Below are 24,023 nucleotides of genomic sequence, written 5' to 3' on the forward strand. Positions count from 1 at the left end.
GAGTTGTTTGGACTTGTTAGGACTTCGAGAGCAGGCCACGACTACTTCTCGCATTAGTTTTGGATGTGAAACGCAGTTTGCAGACCAGACAGTTGTCAGCTCTTCTTTCTTTTGTCAAGTCATGCAGTGTGAAACCCCCTGTCGTCGGTGCATCGTGCACACAGCAGCAACTGAACGTTACCCCAGATAGTCGTTTAGTGTGAAAAGAACAGTGCCCCGACTACTTTGAAAATTGTGCAGTGTGAACTCGGCATTCAGAACTCATTTGGTCACAGGCAACTAAAGGGATCATCTGTTAATAGGCTTGAAGTTGCAACTTCGTAAAATAAAATGACCACTAGAAGACACAATTTCACTAAAATGCTTCAGAATGCAGAAGACTATTGGTCAATAGACAATACTGGTTGAAACTTCACATTCTATAGCAATCAAAAATAGAATGGTTTATCCAATCATTGCATTTGGATTTAGACGTTTCCATGTCAACACTATCAACGCCAAAATGAATCAGCATCAGTCAGGTGGTACAACTAGAGCACTGCAAGTTGTTTACGTTCATTATCACTGCATGTTATGCATTTTAGACATGAGGCAATTTAGTGCAGTCTTTCATCTCGTGACACTTTACAGACTCTGCTGTGTGTGTTCAAGCATTTTGAAGGAGGCGCAGCTTTGGAGGGTGGGATCTCACGCATTGATTCCAATGAGCCATTATGTGAAAACAGCCGAACTAACACTGGAATACAAAAATCGAATTCCTTGTTTTCCCCACTAAAAAAAAAAAAAAAAAAAAAAAGTGGTCTTACAAGTGTGAGATTTATTTGGTGATAAACAGGGAAAACACACCATACAGCCAATGGTTAAAACAGCACAGTTACAATAACTGCATGCATAGCCACATTAATTATGGCCAGGACATTAGCCATAAGGGTAAGGAGGCTTGGGCGGTTCGGCTGCAGGCTTCACTGGAGGCTTCACTGGAGGCTTGGGCGGTTCGGCTGCAGGCTTCACTGGAGGCTTGGGCGGTTCGGCTGCAGGCTTCACTGGAGGCTTGGGCGGTTCGGCCGCAGGCTTCACTGGAGGCTTGGGCGGTTCGGCCACAGGCTTCACTGGAGGCTTGGGCGGTTCGGCTGCAGGCTTCACTGGAGGCTTGGGCGGTTCGGCTGCAGGCTTCACTGGAGGCTTGGGCGGTTCGGCCGCAGGCTTCACTGGAGGCTTGGGCGGTTCGGCCGCAGGCTTTCCTGGAGGCTTTGGAGGTTCGGCTGCAGGCTTTCCTGGAGGCTTTGGAGGTTCGGCTGCAGGCTTCACTGGAGGCTTTGGAGGTTCGGCTGCAGGCGTCACTGGAGGCTTTGGAGGTTCGGCTGCAGGCGTCACTGGCAGTTCGTCTGAAGGCACCGGAGGTTCGGTAGAAGGCTCAGGCAGTTCAGCAGAAGGTTCCGGCAGTTCTGTAGAAGGCTCCGGGAGTTCGTTAGAAAGCTCCGGCTCTTCTGTAGAAGGCTCCGGCTCAGGTAGTTCAGCGGAAGGCTTCACTGGAGGCTTCGGAGGTTCAGCTGCAGGCTTTCCTGGAGGCTTTGGAGGTTCGGCTGCAGGCTTCACTGGAGGCTTTGGAGGTTCGGCTGCAGGCTTTCCTGGAGGTTTTGGAGGTTCGGCTGCAGGCTTCCCTGGAGGTTTTGGAGGTTCGGCTGCAGGCTTCACTGGAGGCTTTGGAGGTTCGGCTGCAGGCTTTCCTGGAGGCTTTGGAGGTTCGGCTGCAGGCTTTCCTGGAGGCTTTGGAGGTTCGGCTGCAGGCTTTCCTGGAGGCTTCGGCGGTTCGGCTGCAGGCTTCACTGGATGGATACAGATAGTCAACTTCAGTCAGTCCGATTAGAGGCATTCATTCTCAGATACATCACAAAAACCAAATACCAACTTTTACTCCTAATTATTAATCATGATCGTATTAATGAATCATATGAATTAATTTTGTAAAGCCATCCTGTGCTTTAAACCGTGCTATTGGCTGAATACTTTTTAAATTGAGAACGATTAATTATAAAACAAGAAACTGAAATGAGGAAGCGGACTCAAACACTAATATAATAACAAATACCTGCAAATGGATCCATACACTGATGTCCACATCCATTGCTGCAGCATTTCTCATTGTTCGGACAGTCACTGTCATAGTAACACAACTCTGCACACATTCCTGCTCCAGAATTTGTGCTTGGACACTCCCCTGCCTTTGCTGTTATAGAGACACATGACAGAGAAACCACATCACTGAATACTGAAGGTCTCATACACTATGAAAAATCGTAGAAGGATTTACCGGAAAATTCAGTCCATCTACTTCATAGTTTCACATTTAGTTCAATGCGTTACTTGCGGTTTCTTTGCAATTTGTGAAACTTACTAGCAATTCCTGAGTGAAAAAATTCAGGGTTTTTTTCTGGAAGACGTATAGCATGAATAAATAATTAAAACTCACTGAAAACAGGCGGCACACACGCGGCCCCACAGGGAAATTGACAGCATTTGTGTCCTCCAGAGCAGTCTCTATCAGAAGTGCATCCTCGTCGGGAGGGCACGACCGTCAGCATCGCCGGACAATGACCAGACACTACAGAAGAGGATTCAAGAGGTGCTGTAATAGTTTGCTTCAGCATTTCCAAGTCAGGGGTCTCAAACTTCATAATATTCACACATTTATCTGCTTCAATTCAAGTAGCTTAGAAATCTACCATTTTTCTCTAAACTGCATCAATCGGTTTCAAAGTGCAGTTACAACCTACCCCACTGTAGAAAGCATGGACATCAGTTATTATGTTGTATACAAATTTACTGGTGTACATCTTCAAAAATGATGCCATCCCCATGACCACCCTCATTTCCTTTTAAGCATTTTAATAAGCTACTCAACAGAAAACAAAACGAATATAGAAACCCACTATATATGTAAAATGCAGAGTTATCGGTTATAATTAGCCCCGCCATGTTATATTGTAGGCTCATGCATTTCTTGATGAAAAGTTGAAACTCAGGATTGATACTGTCCGGTAACAATTTTGTAGCCATATTACACTAATGTTCTTGTTTTACAGTAAACAAATGCCTATTAGCGATTATATGGGTTTTACTTGTACAATGAAAAATGCATAAACATATGACAGTTTGCATATTTATACTTGCTTATTATTAAAACTAAACCAACATACAAAGATGAACTTCAACTTGACGGCTATACTGTATTTTTGTAAGCAGATGTGTCTGAAATCCAATTTTGTAAGGCACTTTATTTATGCACTTCTTCTGGCTGCATAATGAAGCTAAAAGAACTTCTCACCTAGGACTCCAGCATCTGTTGTGCTTAAACAAGCAGACAGACACAATAAAACAGCACTAAATGAGCAGTACACTTGAGCTGTCATCCTCTCAGCCTGCAATCTCAAAATCAGCTCTGCTGGAAGATGCACTGAATTAGTGAGTCTACAATAAAACTACAAAGAAAAACCCCCTGTTGCTGCATCAAAATATCAGCGGAGTCCCACAACAAACGCTATCAAAGGAGTTTAAAACACTTTTTGAAAATGCGTTTTTAAAGATCCAATTGGGGGTCTGGGTAACTCCAACCCTAATGAAAATCACTTGCCTGTAGCTTTCTAATATAGCCTAATCTTGAAGACCTTGATTAGCTTGTTCAGGTGTGTTTGATTAGGGTTGGATGTCGTAATTAGGAGATGATTGATTGTTTTTATGGCAACACTATCAACGACAAATGAATCTGCAGTGGTCAGGTGGTACAGCGATCACGTGGTACAAGTCGGAGTTCTACCACAAGTTACAAGTTGTAATTAGGACTAAACTCCTACACCTAAACTCTCCAGGAAATGGATCTCTACTGGAGACTGGCATAAATCTGCATTGAACATCAAGAGACACAGGGGCATGTCTAGAATTTGAATCTGAATCTTTCAATTGTTGATTGATTTGCGATGTGAATCCATGCAAGTAATTATGAATGAAAACAATGTTTCCAGCCACTGTAGTGAATATAGGGGAATACACAGCCATGGTTATATCATAGCCAATTTAATATTGGATGGTTTCATATGGATTGCATAATCAGATAATATTTGTTCACTCAAGCTTTCTATAGACATTTTTCTTATTGTGACCGAGGCAAGTAGCCTATAGAGTTTTGGTTCATTTCTGTGACGGAGACCGAGACGGCAGAAAGTGCACCCTGTTTGTTTTCTTTATTTTACAAAAGCACAACATTTAATTGTTATTGTGAGTGTACATGAATAAAAGTTTGTTCGCGTTTGTCGAACGCTAATTTAACATGCCCGAAATCAAATCGGATTTTAGAAGAATTTGTAGCGCCACTCGGACAGGTGTGCCAAAACACTTATTTATAAACTAACGACGTCTTTACCTACACAAAAACCTGCTCACCTCAGGTTTGAAAAGAGATTTTCCGTTTTAGAGAAAGAAGCAGCACGTACAAAGCTCCTGGATGTCACAATCAGACAAAGTGACAGGGAGCCAAGTAGTCGGCAGGGTTCAAATCTGCGCGGGGAGGCCCCAATGGATTTCGAGTCCATCGCCTTAACCTCTCGGCCACGACTACTTCCGTGTAACGTGCGATTTTCATTTCTGGATTTGAGCATCAGAGAACACCGGGGCCAACTATCAATGTGGATGGCGAAAATATTGTGTTGGCAAAAAGGAGTTCAACGACGTCTTCACCTACACGAAAAGACTGCCATGATCCGGATTTGGACTGGGGATGCTGCGGGCACAACGCAGAGTAATGAATGCTATACAGAGAAAGCAATCTTTCCACTTGCCCCGGGCCTGCACATACAGAGTCAATGGCAAGCTTCAGCTCAGTTCTCTCAAAGTCCCCCACCACCGCTTGCTTAGACAGTAGGGACTTTAAGCAATGTGGTTTAAGCTAATTTAAGATTAGGAGAGGTCTGCACAACTGTAAACCTTGGCCCGAACAGGGACTTGAACCCTGCACCCTCAGATTAAAAGTCTGATGCTCTACCATTTGAGCTAGCCAGGCTTTAGCTAAGGTACAGCCACCCTAGGGATATAACAGCACTTTCTCCTCAAAGTGTTCACGCTTTGTCAGCTTAAAGTTTGTGGCATTAAAGGATGAAGACCACAATTTATAAAGGGACGAGAGAGATAGGCTGCTCCTGCCAAAGCTAGGAACACTGACATTGAAAGAGTGAAGTTTTTTTTTCATGGCATGTTGCTAAGTCTAAGGTGGTTTCGACAAAGGAGCAATTGGGACATAATGAGTAGGTTTCTGTTTGACTTTTCTAAGAGAGAATGAATGCAACATTTCAAAACACTAATATCCAAGATTCTCCATAAAATATAATATATATGAGCTGCCCAACGTGAAGGTCGTGAAGTTGTCGGGGGATGCCAAAGCCATTGCTCCGACTAACCTGAATAGAATGGCCAAAATCACAGATGATCTGGGCCTTTTGAAACGACGCCCACTTCAGGCTTGAAAAGAGCCCAGTTTCCATGTTAGCAGCTCGTACAAAGATCCTGGATGTCACAACTCCTGTCGCAATCAGACAAAGTGAAAAAAAGCCACGTAGACGGCAGGGTTCGAATCTGCGCGGGGAGACCCCAATGGATTTCAAGTCCATCGCCTTAACCTCTCGGCCACGACTACACTTGATAGGGAGTCAAATGCTATTTTCCTTTCTGGAAGTGAGCAGCAGAGGACACCGGGGCCAACCATCAATGTGGATGTGAGCAGTAGAGGATGCACTCAGCTAACATATTGTGTCAGCAAAAAGGGGTTCAACGACGTCTTCACCCACACAAAAACCTGCTCGCGTCATGCTTGAAAAGAGATGTGGGTTGCCCAATTTTCCGTGTTAGAGAAAAAAGCAGCTCGTACAAAGCTCCTGGATGTCTCAATTTCTGTCGAAAACAGACAAAGTGAAAAAAAGCCACGTAGTCAGCAGGGTTCTAACCCTGCACGGGGAGACCCCAATGGATTTCAAGTCCATCTCCTTAACCTCTCGGCCACGACTACTCCTGCCAGTTAGTCACATGCTATTTTCTTTTCTGGATGTGAGCAGCAGAGAACACTGGGGCCAACCATCAATGTGGTTGTGCCGCAGCAGAGGGTCCACTCGGCTAAAATATTGTGTTGGCAAAAAGGAGTTCAACGACGTCTTCACATGCACAAAAAGACTGCCATGATCTGGATTTGGACTGGGGGTGCTGCGGGCACAACGCAGACTACTAAATGCTATACAGAGAAAGCAAACCACTCGCCCCGGGCCTGCACATACAAGAGTCAACGGCAAGCTTCAGCTCAGTTCTCTCAAGTCCCCCATTTATTTATAAACTAACGACGTCTTTACCTACACAAAAACCTGCTCACCTCAGGCTTGAAAAGAGATTTTCCGTTTTAGAGATAGAAGCAGCTAGTACAAAGCTCCTGGATGTCACAATTCCTGTCGCAAACAGACAAAGTGACAAGGAGCCACGTAGTCGGCAGGGTTTGAACCTGCGCGGGGAGACCCCAATGGATTTCGAGTCCATCGCCTTAACCTCTCGGCCACAACTACTTCCATGTCACATGCTATTTTCATTTCTGGATTTGAGCATCAGAGAACACCAGGGCCAACTATCAATGCGGATGGCGAAAATATTGTGTTGGCAAAAAGGAGTTCAACGACGTCTTCACCTACACAAAAAGACTGCCATGATCCAGATTTGGACTGGGGATGCTGCGGGCACAACGCAGAGTACTAAATGCTATACAGAGAAAGCAAACCACTCTCCCCGGGCCTGCACATACAAGAGTCAACGGCAAGCTTCAGCTCAGTTCTCTCAAGTCCCCCACCACCGCTTGCTTAGACAGTAACCAAGCATTACAGCAGGTAAAACAACACCAAATGCTTGGAACTAACTCCACCATGTCTTTTCTTGAAGAGGAGGACCACCTCTCTCAAAGGCTGGGAAGAGCACAGCACGAGATTAGGAGAGGTCTGCAACAAACTTTCGGCCGAACAGGGACTTGAACCCTGGACCCTCAGATTAAAAGTCTGATGCTCTACCGACTGAGCTATCCGGGCTTTTGCCAGGGAACAGCAACCCTGGGGATATAACAGCACTTTCTCCTTAAAGTGTTCATGCTTTGTCAGCTTAAAGTTTGTGGCATTAAAGGATGAAGACCACAATTTATAAAGGGACGAGAGAGATAGGCTGCTCCTGCCAAAGCTAGGAACACTGACATTGAAAGAGTGGAGTTTTTTTTTCATGGCATGTTGCTAAGTCTAATGTGGTTTCGACAAACGAGCAATTGGGACATAATGAGTAGGTTTCTGTTTGACTTTTCTAAGAGAGAACGAATGCAACATTTCAAAACACTAATATCCAAGATTCTCCATAAAATATAATGCGGTGACTCTTGAGCTGCCCAACGTGAAGGCCGTGAAGTTGTCGGGGGATGCCAAAGCCATTGCTCCGACTAACCTGAATAGAATGGCCAAAATCACAGATGATCTGGGCCTTTTGAAACGACACCCACTTCAGGCTTGAAAAGAGCCCAGTTTCCATGTTAGCAGCTTGTACAAAGATCCTGGATGTCACAACTCCTGTCGCAATCAGACAAAGTGAAAAAAAGCCACGTAGTCGGCAGGGTTCGAACCTGCGCAGGGAGACCCCAATGGATTTCAAGTCCATCGCCTTAACCTCTCGGCCACGACTACACTTGATAGGGAGTCAAATGCTATTTTCCTTTCTGGATGTGAGCAGCAGAAAACACTGGGGCCAACCATCAATGTGGTTGTGCGCAGCAGAGGGTCCACTCGGCTAAAATATTGTGTTGGCAAAAAGGAGTTCAACGACGTCTTCACATGCACAAAAAGACTGCCATGATCTGGATTTGGACTGGGGGTGCTGCGGGCACAACGCAGACTACTAAATGCTATACAGAGAAAGCAAACCACTCGCCCCGGGCCTGCACATACAAGAGTCAACGGCAAGCTTCAGCTCAGTTCTCTCAAGTCCCCCATTTATTTATAAACTAACGACGTCTTTACCTACACAAAAACCTGCTCACCTCAGGCTTGAAAAGAGATTTTCCGTTTTAGAGAAAGAAGCAGCTAGTACAAAGCTCCTGGATGTCACAATTCCTGTCGCAAACAGACAAAGTGACAAGGAGCCACGTAGTCGGCAGGGTTCGAACCTGCGCGGGGAGACCACAATGGATTTCGAGTCCATCGCCTTAACCTCTCGGCCACGACTACTTCCATGTCACATGCTATTTTCATTTCTGGATTTGAGCATCAGAGAACACCGCGGCCAACTATCAATGTGGATGGCGAAAATATTGTGTTGGCAAAAAGGAGTTCAACGACGTCTTCACCTACACAAAAAGACTGCCATGATCCGGATTTGGACTGGGGATGCTGCGGGCACAACGCAGAGTACTAAATGCTATACAGAGAAAGCAAACCACTTGCCCCGGGCCTGCACATACAGAGTCAATGGCAAGCTTCAGCTCAGTTCTCTCAAAGTCCCCCACCACCGCTTGCTTAGACAGTAGGGACTTTAAGCAATGTGGTTTAAGCTAATTTAAGATTAGGGGAGGTCTGCAATAAACCTTGGCCCGAGCAGGGACTTGAACCCTAGACCCTCAGATTAAAAGTCTGATGCTCTACCATTTGAGCAGCCGTGCTTTAGCAAAGGTACAGCCACCCTAGGGATATAACAGCACTTTCTCCTTAAAGTGTTCACGCTTTGTCAGCTTAAAGTTTGTGGCATTAAAGGATGAAGACCACAATTTATAAAGGGATGAGAGAGATAGGCTGCTCCTGCCAAAGCTAGGAACACTGACATTGAAAGAGTGGAGGTTTTTTTTCATGGCATGTTGCTAAGTCTAAGGTGGTTTCGACAAACGAGCAATTGGGACATAATGAGTAGGTTTCTGTTTGACTTTTCTAAGAGAGAACGAATGCAACATTTCAAAACACTAATATCCAAGATTCTCCATAAAATATAATGCGGCGACTCTTGAGCTGCCCAACGTGAAGGCCGTGAAGTTGTCGGGGGATGCCAAAGCCATTGCTCCACTGCCTGAATAGAATGGCCAAAATCACAGATGATCTGGGCCTTTTGAAACGACGCCCACTTCAGGCTTGAAAAGAGCCCAGTTTCCATGTTAACAGCTCGTACAAAGATCCTGGATGTCACAACTCCTGTCGCAATCAGACAAAGTGAAAAAAAGCCACGTAGTCGGCAGGGTTCGAACCTGCGCGGGGAGACCACAATGGATTTCGAGTCCATCGCCTTAACCTCTCGGCCACGACTACTTCCATGTCACATGCTATTTTCATTTCTGGATTTGAGCATCAGAGAACACCGCGGCCAACTATCAATGTGGATGGCGAAAATATTGTGTTGGCAAAAAGGAGTTCAACGACGTCTTCACCTACACAAAAAGACTGCCATGATCCGGATTTGGACTGGGGATGCTGCGGGCACAACGCAGAGTACTAAATGCTATACAGAGAAAGCAAACCACTTGCCCCGGGCCTGCACATACAGAGTCAATGGCAAGCTTCAGCTCAGTTCTCTCAAAGTCCCCCACCACCGCTTGCTTAGACAGTAGGGACTTTAAGCAATGTGGTTTAAGCTAATTTAAGATTAGGGGAGGTCTGCAATAAACCTTGGCCCGAGCAGGGACTTGAACCCTAGACCCTCAGATTAAAAGTCTGATGCTCTACCATTTGAGCAGCCGTGCTTTAGCAAAGGTACAGCCACCCTAGGGATATAACAGCACTTTCTCCTTAAAGTGTTCACGCTTTGTCAGCTTAAAGTTTGTGGCATTAAAGGATGAAGACCACAATTTATAAAGGGATGAGAGAGATAGGCTGCTCCTGCCAAAGCTAGGAACACTGACATTGAAAGAGTGGAGGTTTTTTTTCATGGCATGTTGCTAAGTCTAAGGTGGTTTCGACAAACGAGCAATTGGGACATAATGAGTAGGTTTCTGTTTGACTTTTCTAAGAGAGAACGAATGCAACATTTCAAAACACTAATATCCAAGATTCTCCATAAAATATAATGCGGCGACTCTTGAGCTGCCCAACGTGAAGGCCGTGAAGTTGTCGGGGGATGCCAAAGCCATTGCTCCACTGCCTGAATAGAATGGCCAAAATCACAGATGATCTGGGCCTTTTGAAACGACGCCCACTTCAGGCTTGAAAAGAGCCCAGTTTCCATGTTAACAGCTCGTACAAAGATCCTGGATGTCACAACTCCTGTCGCAATCAGACAAAGTGAAAAAAAGCCACGTAGTCGGCAGGGTTCGAACCTGCGCGGGGAGACCCCAATGGATTTCAAGTCCATCGCCTTAACCTCTCGGCCACGACTACACTTGATAGGTAGTCAAATGCTATTTCCCTTTCTGGAAGTGAGCAGCAGAGGACACCGGGGCCAACCATCAATGTGGATGTGAGCAGCAGAGGATGCACTAAGCTAACATATTGTGTCAGCAAAAAGGGGTTCAACGACGTCTTCACCCACACAAAAACCTGCTTGCGTCATGCTTGAAAAGAGATGTGGGTTGCCCAATTTTCCGTGTTAGAGAAAAAAGCAGCTCGTACAAAGCACCTGGATGTCTCAATTTCTGTTGAAAACAGACAAAGTGAAAAAAAGCCACGTAGTCAGCAGGGTTCTAACCCTGCACGGGGAGACCCCAATGGATTTCAAGTCCATCTCCTTAACCTCTCGGCCACGACTACTCCTGCCAGTTAGTCACATGCTATTTTCTTTTCTGGATGTGAGCAGCAGAGAACACTGGGGCCAACCATCAATGTGGTTGTGCCGCAGCAGAGGGTCCACTCGGCTAAAATATTGTGTTGGCAAAAAGGAGTTCAACGACGTCTTCACCTACACAAAAAGACTGCCATGATCCAGATTTGGACTGGGGATGCTGCGGGCACAACGCAGAGTACTAAATGCTATACAGAGAAAGCAAACCACTTGCCCCGGGCCTGCACATACAGAGTCAATGGCAAGCTTCAGCTCAGTTCTCTCAAAGTCCCCCACCACCGCTTGCTTAGACAGTAGGGACTTTAAGCAATGTGGTTTAAGCTAATTTAAGATTAGGGGAGGTCTGCAATAAACCTTGGCCCGAACAGGGACTTGAACCCTAGACCCTCAGATTAAAAGTCTGATGCTCTACCATTTGAGCTAGCCGGGCTTTAGCTAAGGTACAGCCACCCCAGCTTAAAGTTTGTGGCATTAAAGGATGAAGACCACAATTTATAAAGGGATGAGAGAGATAGGCTGCTCCTGCCAAAGCTAGGAACACTGACATTGAAAGAGTGGAGGTTTTTTTTTCATGGCATGTTGCTAAGTCTAAGGTGGTTTCGACAAACGAGCAATTGGGACATAATGAGTAGGTTTCTGTTTGACTTTTCTAAGAGAGAACGAATGCAAGGGGAAAGAAGGGGAATCCACTCCTGTGGGCGATCCACTCCTGGTCAGCTGGCTGGATGACTCTGGTGAACTGCTTGGGTAGAAAATTCACCCAGTTTACCTCAGGAGGCTGCAGAGTGAGTGGGTGTCGTGGTGGTGCTAGTGACGTCTCATGAGCTGTGGGAGGAGCAGGAACAGGGACAGGAACATCGGGTGGGTCACTGGGTTGCAGTGTCGTCTCTTGGGCTATGGGAGTGGTAGGAGCAGCAACATCTGGGAGGTCTGTTGGACAGGTCAAAAGGTGACATTCCTCTATGTGCTGTAACAATCCAAGAGACCCCCAGGCCTTTGCACCACACTGCTGACACTGCTCCTGGGTGTGGTAGTCTGACAGGTGCTGCGTGAAGTCCTCGCACATCACCTCCTGACTACACAGCGAGCATGTGATAGACTTCCCCTCGCTCATCCTGCACAGAGCTGGAGTTTTCTGACCTACACCTGTCTGTCTGTGGTCCTGCTTTCCCAGCTGCTGCACTGGCATGAGAACCTGTAGCTGTTGCACCTGCACTGGCCTGAGAACCTGTAGCTGTTGCACCTGCACTGGCCTGTAAACTCTCAGCTGACCTGAGACACAGCTGACCTGCACTGGATGCTGCTTTCCCTGCTGACTGGGAAAACCCAAACTGGGTTGCAGCACTGGCCTGTGGAGCCCTCAGCTGACTATCACTGGATGCTGCTGTCCCTGCCTTCTCTGCTGACTGGGAAAAATAAAAGTGGGTTTACATTTAAAGTACATTTTCACTAATAATTACATACTCACACTGTTTAACACTGGAAACAAACAGTAGAACTGAGGAGAAAACATTTTCCATTACATTTTCCAGTATATTTTCATCACATCACAGGTTTAAGGATTCAATGGCATCGTTTACCTCGTGGTATCCACACTTGCAGGGGATCCTTTTCCCAAATATGTCTAGTTTGTGGACAGTAGTTTGACCTTTCAGGGGGGTCAGAGGACAATCAGCAATCCGCAGCATTACCGCCCTCCATCGCCTGGATCCTGGCCTTTTGCCAGTCGTAAATGTGTATTTTCCCTGGGCATACAGGGACATCACACCTGCCCAGTAGGCATCCGGTTTCCCAGTTTTTGTCATTTCTGCAGATATTAGGGACAATATATGGAAAATAACAAAAATAAACCGTAACAGATGGAAATACTACTCAACTAACGTTACTGATCACCACAAGCAAGGCTTTATTTCTCAATATTTCAGCAATATGTCTATCAAATAAAGCCTACCCTATCATATGACAAATGTGTTGATTGGTAACAGTAATTAATTTCACAATTTATTTTACTCAGAAAGTTAATTCATAGGTCTAACGGTACTCTTCAAATAGGGTCTTCGTGCTGACGTCACTAGATTATTAAAAAAGCACACAAAAACACCTCAGGCGTTTACGGTTTTCACATCACAAGACAGACACGCAAAAGACACTTAAAAACGTTCAGTAAAGAAAATAATTAACATAACTTAACTTAGCTGCTAGCGATCAGCGTTACATTATCCCTTAAGGTTTGTGACCGTCTTATCAAACTTACCGAAAAACATCCAACGTTTGTCACAGCAGAAGTATTTACAAACACACCACATACTTTTACGATTTCACTTCAGTGATTTACATAATTTTAGTAAGTTCTACTTACTTTTAGTGTCAAGAGATATTCGCCGCCGGTAAATAAAGTTACCTCAGGATCAACTGTCGTCTCCGAGTCTGTCAGTCAACCAATGAGAACACTGTCCGCACGGGGCCCGTTTCGACGCATATGATTGGCTCTTTTGCCCCCCTGAAGCATATGATTGGCTCTTTTGCCCCATCGTTAGGACTCTGTTTGGATTCTGTTAGGAGTTGTTTGGACTTGTTAGGACTTCGAGAGCAGGCCACGACTACTTCTCGCATTAGTTTTGGATGTGAAACGCAGTTTGCAGACCAGACAGTTGTCAGCTCTTCTTTCTTTTGTCAAGTCATGCAGTGTGAAACCCCCTGTCGTCGGTGCATCGTGCACACAGCAGCAACTGAACGTTACCCCAGATAGTCGTTTAGTGTGAAAAGAACAGTGCCCCGACTACTTTGAAAATTGTGCAGTGTGAACTCGGCATTCAGAACTCATTTGGTCACAGGCAACTGAAGTTGCAACTTCGTAAAATAAAATGACCACTAGAAGACACAATTTCACTAAAATGCTTCAGAATGCAGAAGACTATTGGTCAATAGACAATACTGGTTGAAACTTCACATTCTATAGCAATCAAAAATAGAATGGTTTATCCAATCATTGCATTTGGATTTAGACGTTTCCATGTCAACACTATCAACGCCAAAATGAATCAGCATCAGTCAGGTGGTACAACTAGAGCACTGCAAGTTGTTTACGTTCATTATCACTGCATGTTATGCATTTTAGACATGAGGCAATTTAGTGCAGTCTTTCATCTCGTGACACTTTACAGACTCTGCTGTGTGTGTTCAAGCATTTTGAAGGAGGCGCAGCTTTGGAGGGTGGGATCTCACGCATTGATTCCAATGAGCCATTATGTGAAAACAGCCGAACTAACACTGGAATACAAAAATCGAATTCCTTGTTTTCCCCACTAAAAAAAAAAAAAAAAAAAAAAAAGTGGTCTTACAAGTGTGAGATTTATTTGGTGATAAACAGGGAAAACACACCATACAGCCAATGGTTAAAACAGCACAGTTACAGTAACTGCATGCATAGCCACATTAATTATGGCCAGGACATTAGCCATAAGGGTAAGGAGGCTTGGGCGGTTCGGCTGCAGGCTTCACTGGAGGCTTCACTGGAGGCTTGGGCGGTTCGGCTGCAGGCTTCACTGGAGGCTTGGGCGGTTCGGCCGCAGGCTTCACTGGAGGCTTCGGGGGTTCGGCCGCAGGCTTCACTGGAGGCTTGGGCGGTTCGGCTGCAGGCTTCACTGGAGGCTTGGGCGGTTCGGCCGCAGGCTTCACTGGAGGCTTGGGCGGTTCGGCCGCAGGCTTTCCTGGAGGCTTTGGAGGTTCGGCTGCAGGCTTTCCTGGAGGCTTTGGAGGTTCGGCTGCAGGCTTCACTGGAGGCTTTGGAGGTTCGGCTGCAGGCGTCACTGGAGGCTTTGGAGGTTCGGCTGCAGGCGTCACTGGCAGTTCGTCTGAAGGCACCGGAGGTTCGGTAGAAGGCTCAGGCAGTTCAGCAGAAGGTTCCGGCAGTTCTGTAGAAGGCTCCGGGAGTTCGTTAGAAAGCTCCGGCTCTTCTGTAGAAGGCTCCGGCTCAGGTAGTTCAGCGGAAGGCTTCACTGGAGGCTTCGGAGGTTCAGCTGCAGGCTTTCCTGGAGGCTTTGGAGGTTCGGCTGCAGGCTTCACTGGAGGCTTTGGAGGTTCGGCTGCAGGCTTTCCTGGAGGTTTTGGAGGTTCGGCTGCAGGCTTCCCTGGAGGTTTTGGAGGTTCGGCTGCAGGCTTCACTGGAGGCTTTGGAGGTTCGGCTGCAGGCTTTCCTGGAGGCTTTGGAGGTTCGGCTGCAGGCTTTCCTGGAGGCTTTGGAGGTTCGGCTGCAGGCTTTCCTGGAGGCTTCGGCGGTTCGGCTGCAGGCTTCACTGGATGGATACAGATAGTCAACTTCAGTCAGTCCGATTAGAGGCATTCATTCTCAGATACATCACAAAAACCAAATACCAACTTTTACTCCTAATTATTAATCATGATCGTATTAATGAATCATATGAATTAATTTTGTAAAGCCATCCTGTGCTTTAAACCGTGCTATTGGCTGAATACTTTTTAAATTGAGAACGATTAATTATAAAACAAGAAACTGAAATGAGGAAGCGGACTCAAACACTAATATAATAACAAATACCTGCAAATGGATCCATACACTGATGTCCACATCCATTGCTGCAGCATTTCTCATTCTTCGGACAGTCACTGTCATAGTAACACAACTCTGCACACATTCCTGCTCCAGAATTTGTGCTTGGACACTCCCCTGCCTTTGCTGTTATAGAGACACATGACAGAGAAACCACATCACTGAATACTGAAGGTCTCATACACTATGAAAAATCGTAGAAGGATTTACCGGAAAATTCAGTCCATCTACTTCATAGTTTCACATTTAGTTCAATGCGTTACTTGTAAGTTTCACAAATTGCAAAGAAACCGCTAGCAATTCCTGAGTGAAAAAATTCAGGGTTTTTTTCTGGAAGACGTATAGCATGAATAAATAATTAAAACTCACTGAAAACAGGCGGCACACACGCGGCCCCACAGGGAAATTGACAGCATTTGTGTCCTCCAGAGCAGTCTCTATCAGAAGTGCATCCTCGTCGGGAGGGCACGACCGTCAGCATCGCCGGACAATGACCAGACACTACAGAAGAGGATTCAAGAGGTGCTGTAATAGTTTGCTTCAGCATTTCCAAGTCAGGGGTCTCAAACTTCATAATATTCACACATTTATCTGCTTCAATTCAAGTAGCTTAGAAATCTACCATTTTTCTCTAAACTGCATCAATCGGTTTCAAAGTGCAGTTACAACCTACCCCACTGTAGAAAGCATGGACATCAGTTATTATGTTGTATACAAATTTACTGGTGTACATCTTCAAAAATGATGCCATCCCCATGACCACCCTCATTTCCTTTTAAGCATTTTAATAAGCTACTCAACAGAAAACAAAACGAATATAGAAACCCACTATATATGTAAAATGCAGAGTTATCGGTTATAATTAGCCCCGCCATGTTATATTGTAGGCTCATGCATTTCTTGATGAAAAGTTGAAACTCAGGATTGATACTGTCCGGTAACAATTTTGTAGCCATATTACACTAATGTTCTTGTTTTACAGTAAACAAATGCCTATTAGCGATTATATGGGTTTTACTTGTACAATGAAAAATGCATAAACATATGACAGTTTGCATATTTATACTTTGCTTATTATTAAAACTAAACCAACATACAAAGATGAACTTCAACTTGACGGCTATACTGTATTTTTGTAAGCAGATGTGTCTGAAATCCAATTTTGTAAGGCACTTTATTTATGCACTTCTTCTGGCTGCATAATGAAGCTAAAAGAACTTCTCACCTAGGACTCCAGCATCTGTTGTGCTTAAACAAGCAGACAGACACAATAAAACAGCACTAAATGAGCAGTACACTTGAGCTGTCATCCTCTCAGCCTGCAATCTCAAAATCAGCTCTGCTGGAAGATGCACTGAATTAGTGAGTCTACAATAAAACTACAAAGAAAAACCCCCTGTTGCTGCATCAAAATATCAGCGGAGTCCCACAACAAACGCTATCAAAGGAGTTTAAAACACTTTTTGAAAATGCGTTTTTAAAGATCCAATTGGGGGTCTGGGTAACTCCAACCCTAATGAAAATCACTTGCCTGTAGCTTTCTAATATAGCCTAATCTTGAAGACCTTGATTAGCTTGTTCAGGTGTGTTTGATTAGGGTTGGATGTCGTAATTAGGAGATGATTGATTGTTTTTATGGCAACACTATCAACGACAAATGAATCTGCAGTGGTCAGGTGGTACAGCGATCACGTGGTACAAGTCGGAGTTCTACCACAAGTTACAAGTTGTAATTATGACTAAACTCCTACACCTAAACTCTCCAGGAAATGGATCTCTACTGGAGACTGGCATAAATCTGCATTGAACATCAAGAGACACAGGGGCATGTCTAGAATTTGAATCTGAATCTTTCAATTGTTGATTGATTTGCGATGTGAATCCATGCAAGTAATTATGAATGAAAACAATGTTTCCAGCCACTGTAGTGAATATAGGGGAATACACAGCCATGGTTATATCATAGCCAATTTAATATTGGATGGTTTCATATGGATTGCATAATCAGATAATATTTGTTCACTCAAGCTTTCTATAGACATTTTTCTTATTGTGACCGAGGCAAGTAGCCTATAGAGTTTTGGTTCATTTCTGTGACGGAGACCGAGACGGCAGAAAGTGCACCCTGTTTGTTTTCTTTATTTTACAAAAGCACAACATTTAATTGTTATTGTGAGTGTACATGAATAAAAGTTTGTTCGCGTTTGTCGAACGCTAATTTAACATGCCCGAAATCAAATCGGATTTTAGAAGAATTTGTAGCGCCACTCGGACAGGTGTGCCAAAACACTTATTTATAAACTAACGACGTCTTTACCTACACAAAAACCTGCTCACCTCAGGTTTGAAAAGAGATTTTCCGTTTTAGAGAAAGAAGCAGCATGTACAAAGCTCCTGGATGTCACAATCAGACAAAGTGACAGGGAGCCAAGTAGTCGGCAGGGTTCAAATCTGCGCGGGGAGGCCCCAATGGATTTCGAGTCCATCGCCTTAACCTCTCGGCCACGACTACTTCCGTGTAACGTGCGATTTTCATTTCTGGATTTGAGCATCAGAGAACACCGGGGCCAACTATCAATGTGGATGGCGAAAATATTGTGTTGGCAAAAAGGAGTTCAACGACGTCTTCACCTACACGAAAAGACTGCCATGATCCGGATTTGGACTGGGGATGCTGCGGGCACAACGCAGAGTACTGAATGCTATACAGAGAAAGCAATCTTTCCACTTGCCCCGGGCCTGCACATACAGAGTCAATGGCAAGCTTCAGCTCAGTTCTCTCAAAGTCCCCCACCACCGCTTGCTTAGACAGTAGGGACTTTAAGCAATGTGGTTTAAGCTAATTTAAGATTAGGAGAGGTCTGCACAACTGTAAACCTTGGCCCGAACAGGGACTTGAACCCTGCACCCTCAGATTAAAAGTCTGATGCTCTACCATTTGAGCTAGCCAGGCTTTAGCTAAGGTACAGCCACCCTAGGGATATAACAGCACTTTCTCCTTAAAGTGTTCACGCTTTGTCAGCTTAAAGTTTGTGGCATTAAAGGATGAAGACCACAATTTATAAAGGGACGAGAGAGATAGGCTGTTCCTGCCAAAGCTAGGAACACTGACATTGAAAGAGTGAAGGTTTTTTTTCATGGCATGTTGCTAAGTCTAAGGTGGTTTCGACAAACGAGCAATTGGGACATAATGAGTAGGTTTCTGTTTGACTTTTCTAAGAGAGAATGAATGCAACATTTCAAAACACTAATATCCAAGATTCTCCATAAAATATAATGCGGCGACTCTTGAGCTGCCCAACGTGAAGGTCGTGAAGTTGTCGGGGGATGCCAAAGCCATTGCTCCGACTAACCTGAATAGAATGGCCAAAATCACAGATGATCTGGGCCTTTTGAAACGACGCCCACTTCAGGCTTGAAAAGAGCCCAGTTTCCATGTTAGCAGCTCGTACAAAGATCCTGGATGTCACAACTCCTGTCGCAATCAGACAAAGTGAAAAAAAGCCACGTAGTCGGCAGGGTTCGAACCTGCGCGGGGAGACCCCAATGGATTTCAAGTCCATCACCTTAACCTCTCGGCCACGACTACACTTGATAGGGAGTCAAATGCTATTTTCCTTTCTGGATGTGAGCAGCAGAAAACACTGGGGCCAACCATCAATGTGGTTGTGCGCAGCAGAGGGTCCACTCGGCTAAAATATTGTGTTGGCAAAAAGGAGTTCAACGACGTCTTCACATGCACAAAAAGACTGCCATGATCTGGATTTGGACTGGGGGTGCTGCGGGCACAACGCAGACTACTAAATGCTATACAGAGAAAGCAAACCACTCGCCCCGGGCCTGCACATACAAGAGTCAACGGCAAGCTTCAGCTCAGTTCTCTCAAGTCCCCCATTTATTTATAAACTAACGACGTCTTTACCTACACAAAAACCTGCTCACCTCAGGCTTGAAAAGAGATTTTCCGTTTTAGAGAAAGAAGCAGCTAGTACAAAGCTCCTGGATGTCACAATTCCTGTCGCAAACAGACAAAGTGACAAGGAGCCACGTAGTCGGCAGGGTTCGAACCTGCGCGGGGAGACCCCAATGGATTTCGAGTCCATCGCCTTAACCTCTCGGCCACGACTACTTCCATGTCACATGCTATTTTCATTTCTGGATTTGAGCATCAGAGAACACCGCGGCCAACTATCAATGTGGATGGCGAAAATATTGTGTTGGCAAAAAGGAGTTCAACGACGTCTTCACCTACACAAAAAGACTGCCATGATCCGGATTTGGACTGGGGATGCTGCGGGCACAACGCAGAGTACTAAATGCTATACAGAGAAAGCAAACCACTTGCCCCGGGCCTGCACATACAGAGTCAATGGCAAGCTTCAGCTCAGTTCTCTCAAAGTCCCCCACCACCGCTTGCTTAGACAGTAGGGACTTTAAGCAATGTGGTTTAAGCTAATTTAAGATTAGGGGAGGTCTGCAATAAACCTTGGCCCGAGCAGGGACTTGAACCCTGGACCCTCAGATTAAAAGTCTGATGCTCTACCATTTGAGCAGCCGTGCTTTAGCTAAGGTACAGCCACCCTAGGGATATAACAGCACTTTCTCCTTAAAGTGTTCACGCTTTGTCAACTTAAAGTTTGTGGCATTAAAGGATGAAGACCACAATTTATAAAGGGATGAGAGAGATAGGCTGCTCCTGCCAAAGCTAGGAACACTGACATTGAAAGAGTGGAGGTTTTTTTTCATGGCATGTTGCTAAGTCTAAGGTGGTTTCGACAAACGAGCAATTGGGACATAATGAGTAGGTTTCTGTTTGACTTTTCTAAGAGAGAACGAATGCAACATTTCAAAACACTAATATCCAAGATTCTCCATAAAATATAATGCGGCGACTCTTGAGCTGCCCAACGTGAAGGCCGTGAAGTTGTCGGGGGATGCCAAAGCCATTGCTCCGACTGCCTGAATAGAATGGCCAAAATCACAGATGATCTGGGCCTTTTGAAACGACGCCCACTTCAGGCTTGAAAAGAGCCCAGTTTCCATGTTAGCAGCTCGTACAAAGATCCTGGATGTCACAACTCCTGTCGCAATCAGACAAAGTGAAAAAAAGCCACGTAGTCGGCAGGGTTCGAACCTGCGCGGGGAGACCCCAATGGATTTCAAGTCCATCGCCTTAACCTCTCGGCCACGACTACACTTGATAGGTAGTCAAATGCTATTTCCCTTTCTGGAAGTGAGCAGCAGAGGACACCGGGGCCAACCATCAATGTGGATGTGAGCAGCAGAGGATGCACTAAGCTAACATATTGTGTCAGCAAAAAGGGGTTCAACGACGTCTTCACCCACACAAAAACCTGCTTGCGTCATGCTTGAAAAGAGATGTGGGTTGCCCAATTTTCCGTGTTAGAGAAAAAAGCAGCTCGTACAAAGCACCTGGATGTCTCAATTTCTGTTGAAAACAGACAAAGTGAAAAAAAGCCACGTAGTCAGCAGGGTTCTAACCCTGCACGGGGAGACCCCAATGGATTTCAAGTCCATCTCCTTAACCTCTCGGCCACGACTACTCCTGCCAGTTAGTCACATGCTATTTTCTTTTCTGGATGTGAGCAGCAGAGAACACTGGGGCCAACCATCAATGTGGTTGTGCCGCAGCAGAGGGTCCACTCGGCTAAAATATTGTGTTGGCAAAAAGGAGTTCAACGACGTCTTCACCTACACAAAAAGACTGCCATGATCCAGATTTGGACTGGGGATGCTGCGGGCACAACGCAGAGTACTAAATGCTATACAGAGAAAGCAAACCACTTGCCCCGGGCCTGCACATACAGAGTCAATGGCAAGCTTCAGCTCAGTTCTCTCAAAGTCCCCCACCACCGCTTGCTTAGACAGTAGGGACTTTAAGCAATGTGGTTTAAGCTAATTTAAGATTAGGGGAGGTCTGCAATAAACCTTGGCCCGAACAGGGACTTGAACCCTAGACCCTCAGATTAAAAGTCTGATGCTCTACCATTTGAGCTAGCCGGGCTTTAGCTAAGGTACAGCCACCCCAGCTTAAAGTTTGTGGCATTAAAGGATGAAGACCACAATTTATAAAGGGATGAGAGAGATAGGCTGCTCCTGCCAAAGCTAGGAACACTGACATTGAAAGAGTGGAGGTTTTTTTTTCAGTCTAAGGTGGTTTCGACAAACGAGCAATTGGGACATAATGAGTAGGTTTCTGTTTGACTTTTCTAAGAGAGAACGAATGCAAGGGGAAAGAAGGGGAATCCACTCCTGTGGGCGATCCACTCCTGGTCAGCTGGCTGGATGACTCTGGTGAACTGCTTGGGTAGAAAATTCACCCAGTTTACCTCAGGAGGCTGCAGAGTGAGTGGGTGTCGTGGTGGTGCTAGTGACGTCTCATGAGCTGTGGGAGGAGCAGGAACAGGGACAGGAACATCGGGTGGGTCACTGGGTTGCAGTGTCGTCTCTTGGGCTATGGGAGTGGTAGGAGCAGCAACATCTGGGAGGTCTGTTGGACAGGTCAAAAGGTGACATTCCTCTATGTGCTGTAACAATCCAAGAGACCCCCAGGCCTTTGCACCACACTGCTCACACTGCTCCTGGGTGTGGTAGTCTGACAGGTGCTGCGTGAAGTCCTCGCACATCACCTCCTGACTACACAGCGAGCATGTGATAGACTTCCCCTCGCTCATCCTGCACAGAGCTGGAGTTTTCTGACCTACACCTGTCTGTCTGTGGTCCTGCTTTCCCAGCTGCTGCACTGGCATGAGAACCTGTAGCTGTTGCACCTGCACTGGCCTGAGAACCTGTAGCTGTTGCACCTGCACTGGCCTGTAAACTCTCAGCTGACCTGAGACACAGCTGACCTGCACTGGATGCTGCTTTCCCTGCTGACTGGGAAAACCCAAACTGGGTTGCAGCACTGGCCTGTGGAGCCCTCAGCTGACTATCACTGGATGCTGCTGTCCCTGCCTTCTCTGCTGACTGGGAAAAATAAAAGTGGGTTTACATTTAAAGTACATTTTCACTAATAATTACATACTCACACTGTTTAACACTGGAAACAAACAGTAGAACTGAGGAGAAAACATTTTCCATTACATTTTCCAGTATATTTTCATCACATCACAGGTTTAAGGATTCAATGGCATCGTTTACCTCGTGGTATCCACACTTGCAGGGGATCCTTTTCCCAAATATGTCTAGTTTGTGGACAGTAGTTTGACCTTTCAGGGGGGTCAGAGGACAATCAGCAATCCGCAGCATTACCGCCCTCCATCGCCTGGATCCTGGCCTTTTGCCAGTCGTAAATGTGTATTTTCCCTGGGCATACAGGGACATCACACCTGCCCAGTAGGCATCCGGTTTCCCAGTTTTTGTCATTTCTGCAGATATTAGGGACAATATATGGAAAATAACAAAAATAAACCGTAACAGATGGAAATACTACTCAACTAACGTTACTGATCACCACAAGCAAGGCTTTATTTCTCAATATTTCAGCAATATGTCTATCAAATAAAGCCTACCCTATCATATGACAAATGTGTTGATTGGTAACAGTAATTAATTTCACAATTTATTTTACTCAGAAAGTTAATTCATAGGTCTAACGGTACTCTTCAAATAGGGTCTTCGTGCTGACGTCACTAGATTATTAAAAAAGCACACAAAAACACCTCAGGCGTTTACGGTTTTCACATCACAAGACAGACACGCAAAAGACACTTAAAAACGTTCAGTAAAGAAAATAATTAACATAACTTAACTTAGCTGCTAGCGATCAGCGTTACATTATCCCTTAAGGTTTGTGACCGTCTTATCAAACTTACCGAAAAACATCCAACGTTTGTCACAGCAGAAGTATTTACAAACACACCACATACTTTTACGATTTCACTTCAGTGATTTACATAATTTTAGTAAGTTCTACTTACTTTTAGTGTCAAGAGATATTCGCCGCCGGTAAATAAAGTTACCTCAGGATCAACTGTCGTCTCCGAGTCTGTCAGTCAACCAATGAGAACACTGTCCGCACGGGGCCCGTTTCGACGCATATGATTGGCTCTTTTGCCCCCCTGAAGCATATGATTGGCTCTTTTGCCCCATCGTTAGGACTCTGTTTGGATTCTGTTAGGAGTTGTTTGGACTTGTTAGGACTTCGAGAGCAGGCCACGACTACTTCTCGCATTAGTTTTGGATGTGAAACGCAGTTTGCAGACCAGACAGTTGTCAGCTCTTCTTTCTTTTGTCAAGTCATGCAGTGTGAAACCCCCTGTCGTCGGTGCATCGTGCACACAGCAGCAACTGAACGTTACCCCAGATAGTCGTTTAGTGTGAAAAGAACAGTGCCCCGACTACTTTGAAAATTGTGCAGTGTGAACTCGGCATTCAGAACTCATTTGGTCACAGGCAACTGAAGTTGCAACTTCGTAAAATAAAATGACCACTAGAAGACACAATTTCACTAAAATGCTTCAGAATGCAGAAGACTATTGGTCAATAGACAATACTGGTTGAAACTTCACATTCTATAGCAATCAAAAATAGAATGGTTTATCCAATCATTGCATTTGGATTTAGACGTTTCCATGTCAACACTATCAACGCCAAAATGAATCAGCATCAGTCAGGTGGTACA

General features: G+C 45.2%; 2 protein-coding genes across 7 annotated transcripts; both read right to left on the bottom strand.

The window, feature by feature from the left end:
• Positions 1 to 797: 797 nt before the first annotated feature.
• On the bottom strand, positions 798 to 3,685 carry LOC311278884 (uncharacterized protein). The gene is made up of 4 exons (XM_084389995.1): positions 3,326 to 3,685; positions 2,471 to 2,602; positions 2,090 to 2,227; positions 798 to 1,826 (listed from the first exon to the last, which is right to left on the bottom strand). Exons 1-4 carry the CDS (start codon positions 3,408 to 3,410, stop codon positions 919 to 921), a joined length of 1,263 nt encoding a protein of 420 aa, XP_084246121.1. The 5' UTR covers positions 3,411 to 3,685; the 3' UTR covers positions 798 to 918.
• A 10,366-nt stretch (positions 3,686 to 14,051) lies between these two features.
• On the bottom strand, positions 14,052 to 16,964 carry LOC311278885 (uncharacterized protein). 6 transcript variants are annotated; one of them, XM_084390001.1, is made up of 5 exons: positions 16,605 to 16,912; positions 15,749 to 15,880; positions 15,368 to 15,505; positions 14,488 to 15,104; positions 14,052 to 14,309 (listed from the first exon to the last, which is right to left on the bottom strand). In XM_084390001.1, the coding sequence occupies exons 1-5, from the start codon at positions 16,687 to 16,689 to the stop codon at positions 14,307 to 14,309; spliced, it is 975 nt and encodes a 324-aa protein (XP_084246127.1). In that variant the 5' UTR covers positions 16,690 to 16,912; the 3' UTR covers positions 14,052 to 14,306. The 6 variants fall into 6 exon arrangements, with proteins under 6 accessions (XP_084246127.1, XP_084246126.1, XP_084246125.1 ...); XM_084390000.1 differs by having other exon boundaries at positions 14,455 to 15,104; XM_084389999.1 differs by having other exon boundaries at positions 14,422 to 15,104.
• Positions 16,965 to 24,023: the final 7,059 nt, after the last annotated feature.

Source organism: Rutilus rutilus (assembly GCF_951802725.1).
Source record: "Rutilus rutilus genome assembly, chromosome: 19".
Lineage (NCBI taxonomy): Eukaryota > Metazoa > Chordata > Actinopteri > Cypriniformes > Leuciscidae > Rutilus > Rutilus rutilus.

Bases quoted from the DNA above. Each gene is read 5' to 3' on its own strand.
- LOC311278884 (XM_084389995.1), bottom strand. From the start codon at position 3,410: ATGACAGCTCAAGTGTACTGCTCATTTAGTGCTGTTTTATTGTGTCTG. The intron at 2,603-3,325 runs GTGAGAAGTTCT...CCTCTTCTGTAG, and splicing joins AACAGATGCTGGAGTCCTAG to TGTCTGGTCATTGTCCGGCG. The intron at 2,228-2,470 runs GTGAGTTTTAAT...TCTCTATAACAG, and splicing joins GTGTGTGCCGCCTGTTTTCA to CAAAGGCAGGGGAGTGTCCA.
- LOC311278885 (XM_084389996.1), bottom strand. From the start codon at position 16,689: ATGACAGCTCAAGTGTACTGCTCATTTAGTGCTGTTTTATTGTGTCTG. The intron at 15,881-16,604 runs GTGAGAAGTTCT...CCTCTTCTGTAG, and splicing joins AACAGATGCTGGAGTCCTAG to TGTCTGGTCATTGTCCGGCG. The intron at 15,105-15,367 runs GTATTTGTTATT...GTATCCATCCAG, and splicing joins GTGTATGGATCCATTTGCAG to TGAAGCCTGCAGCCGAACCG.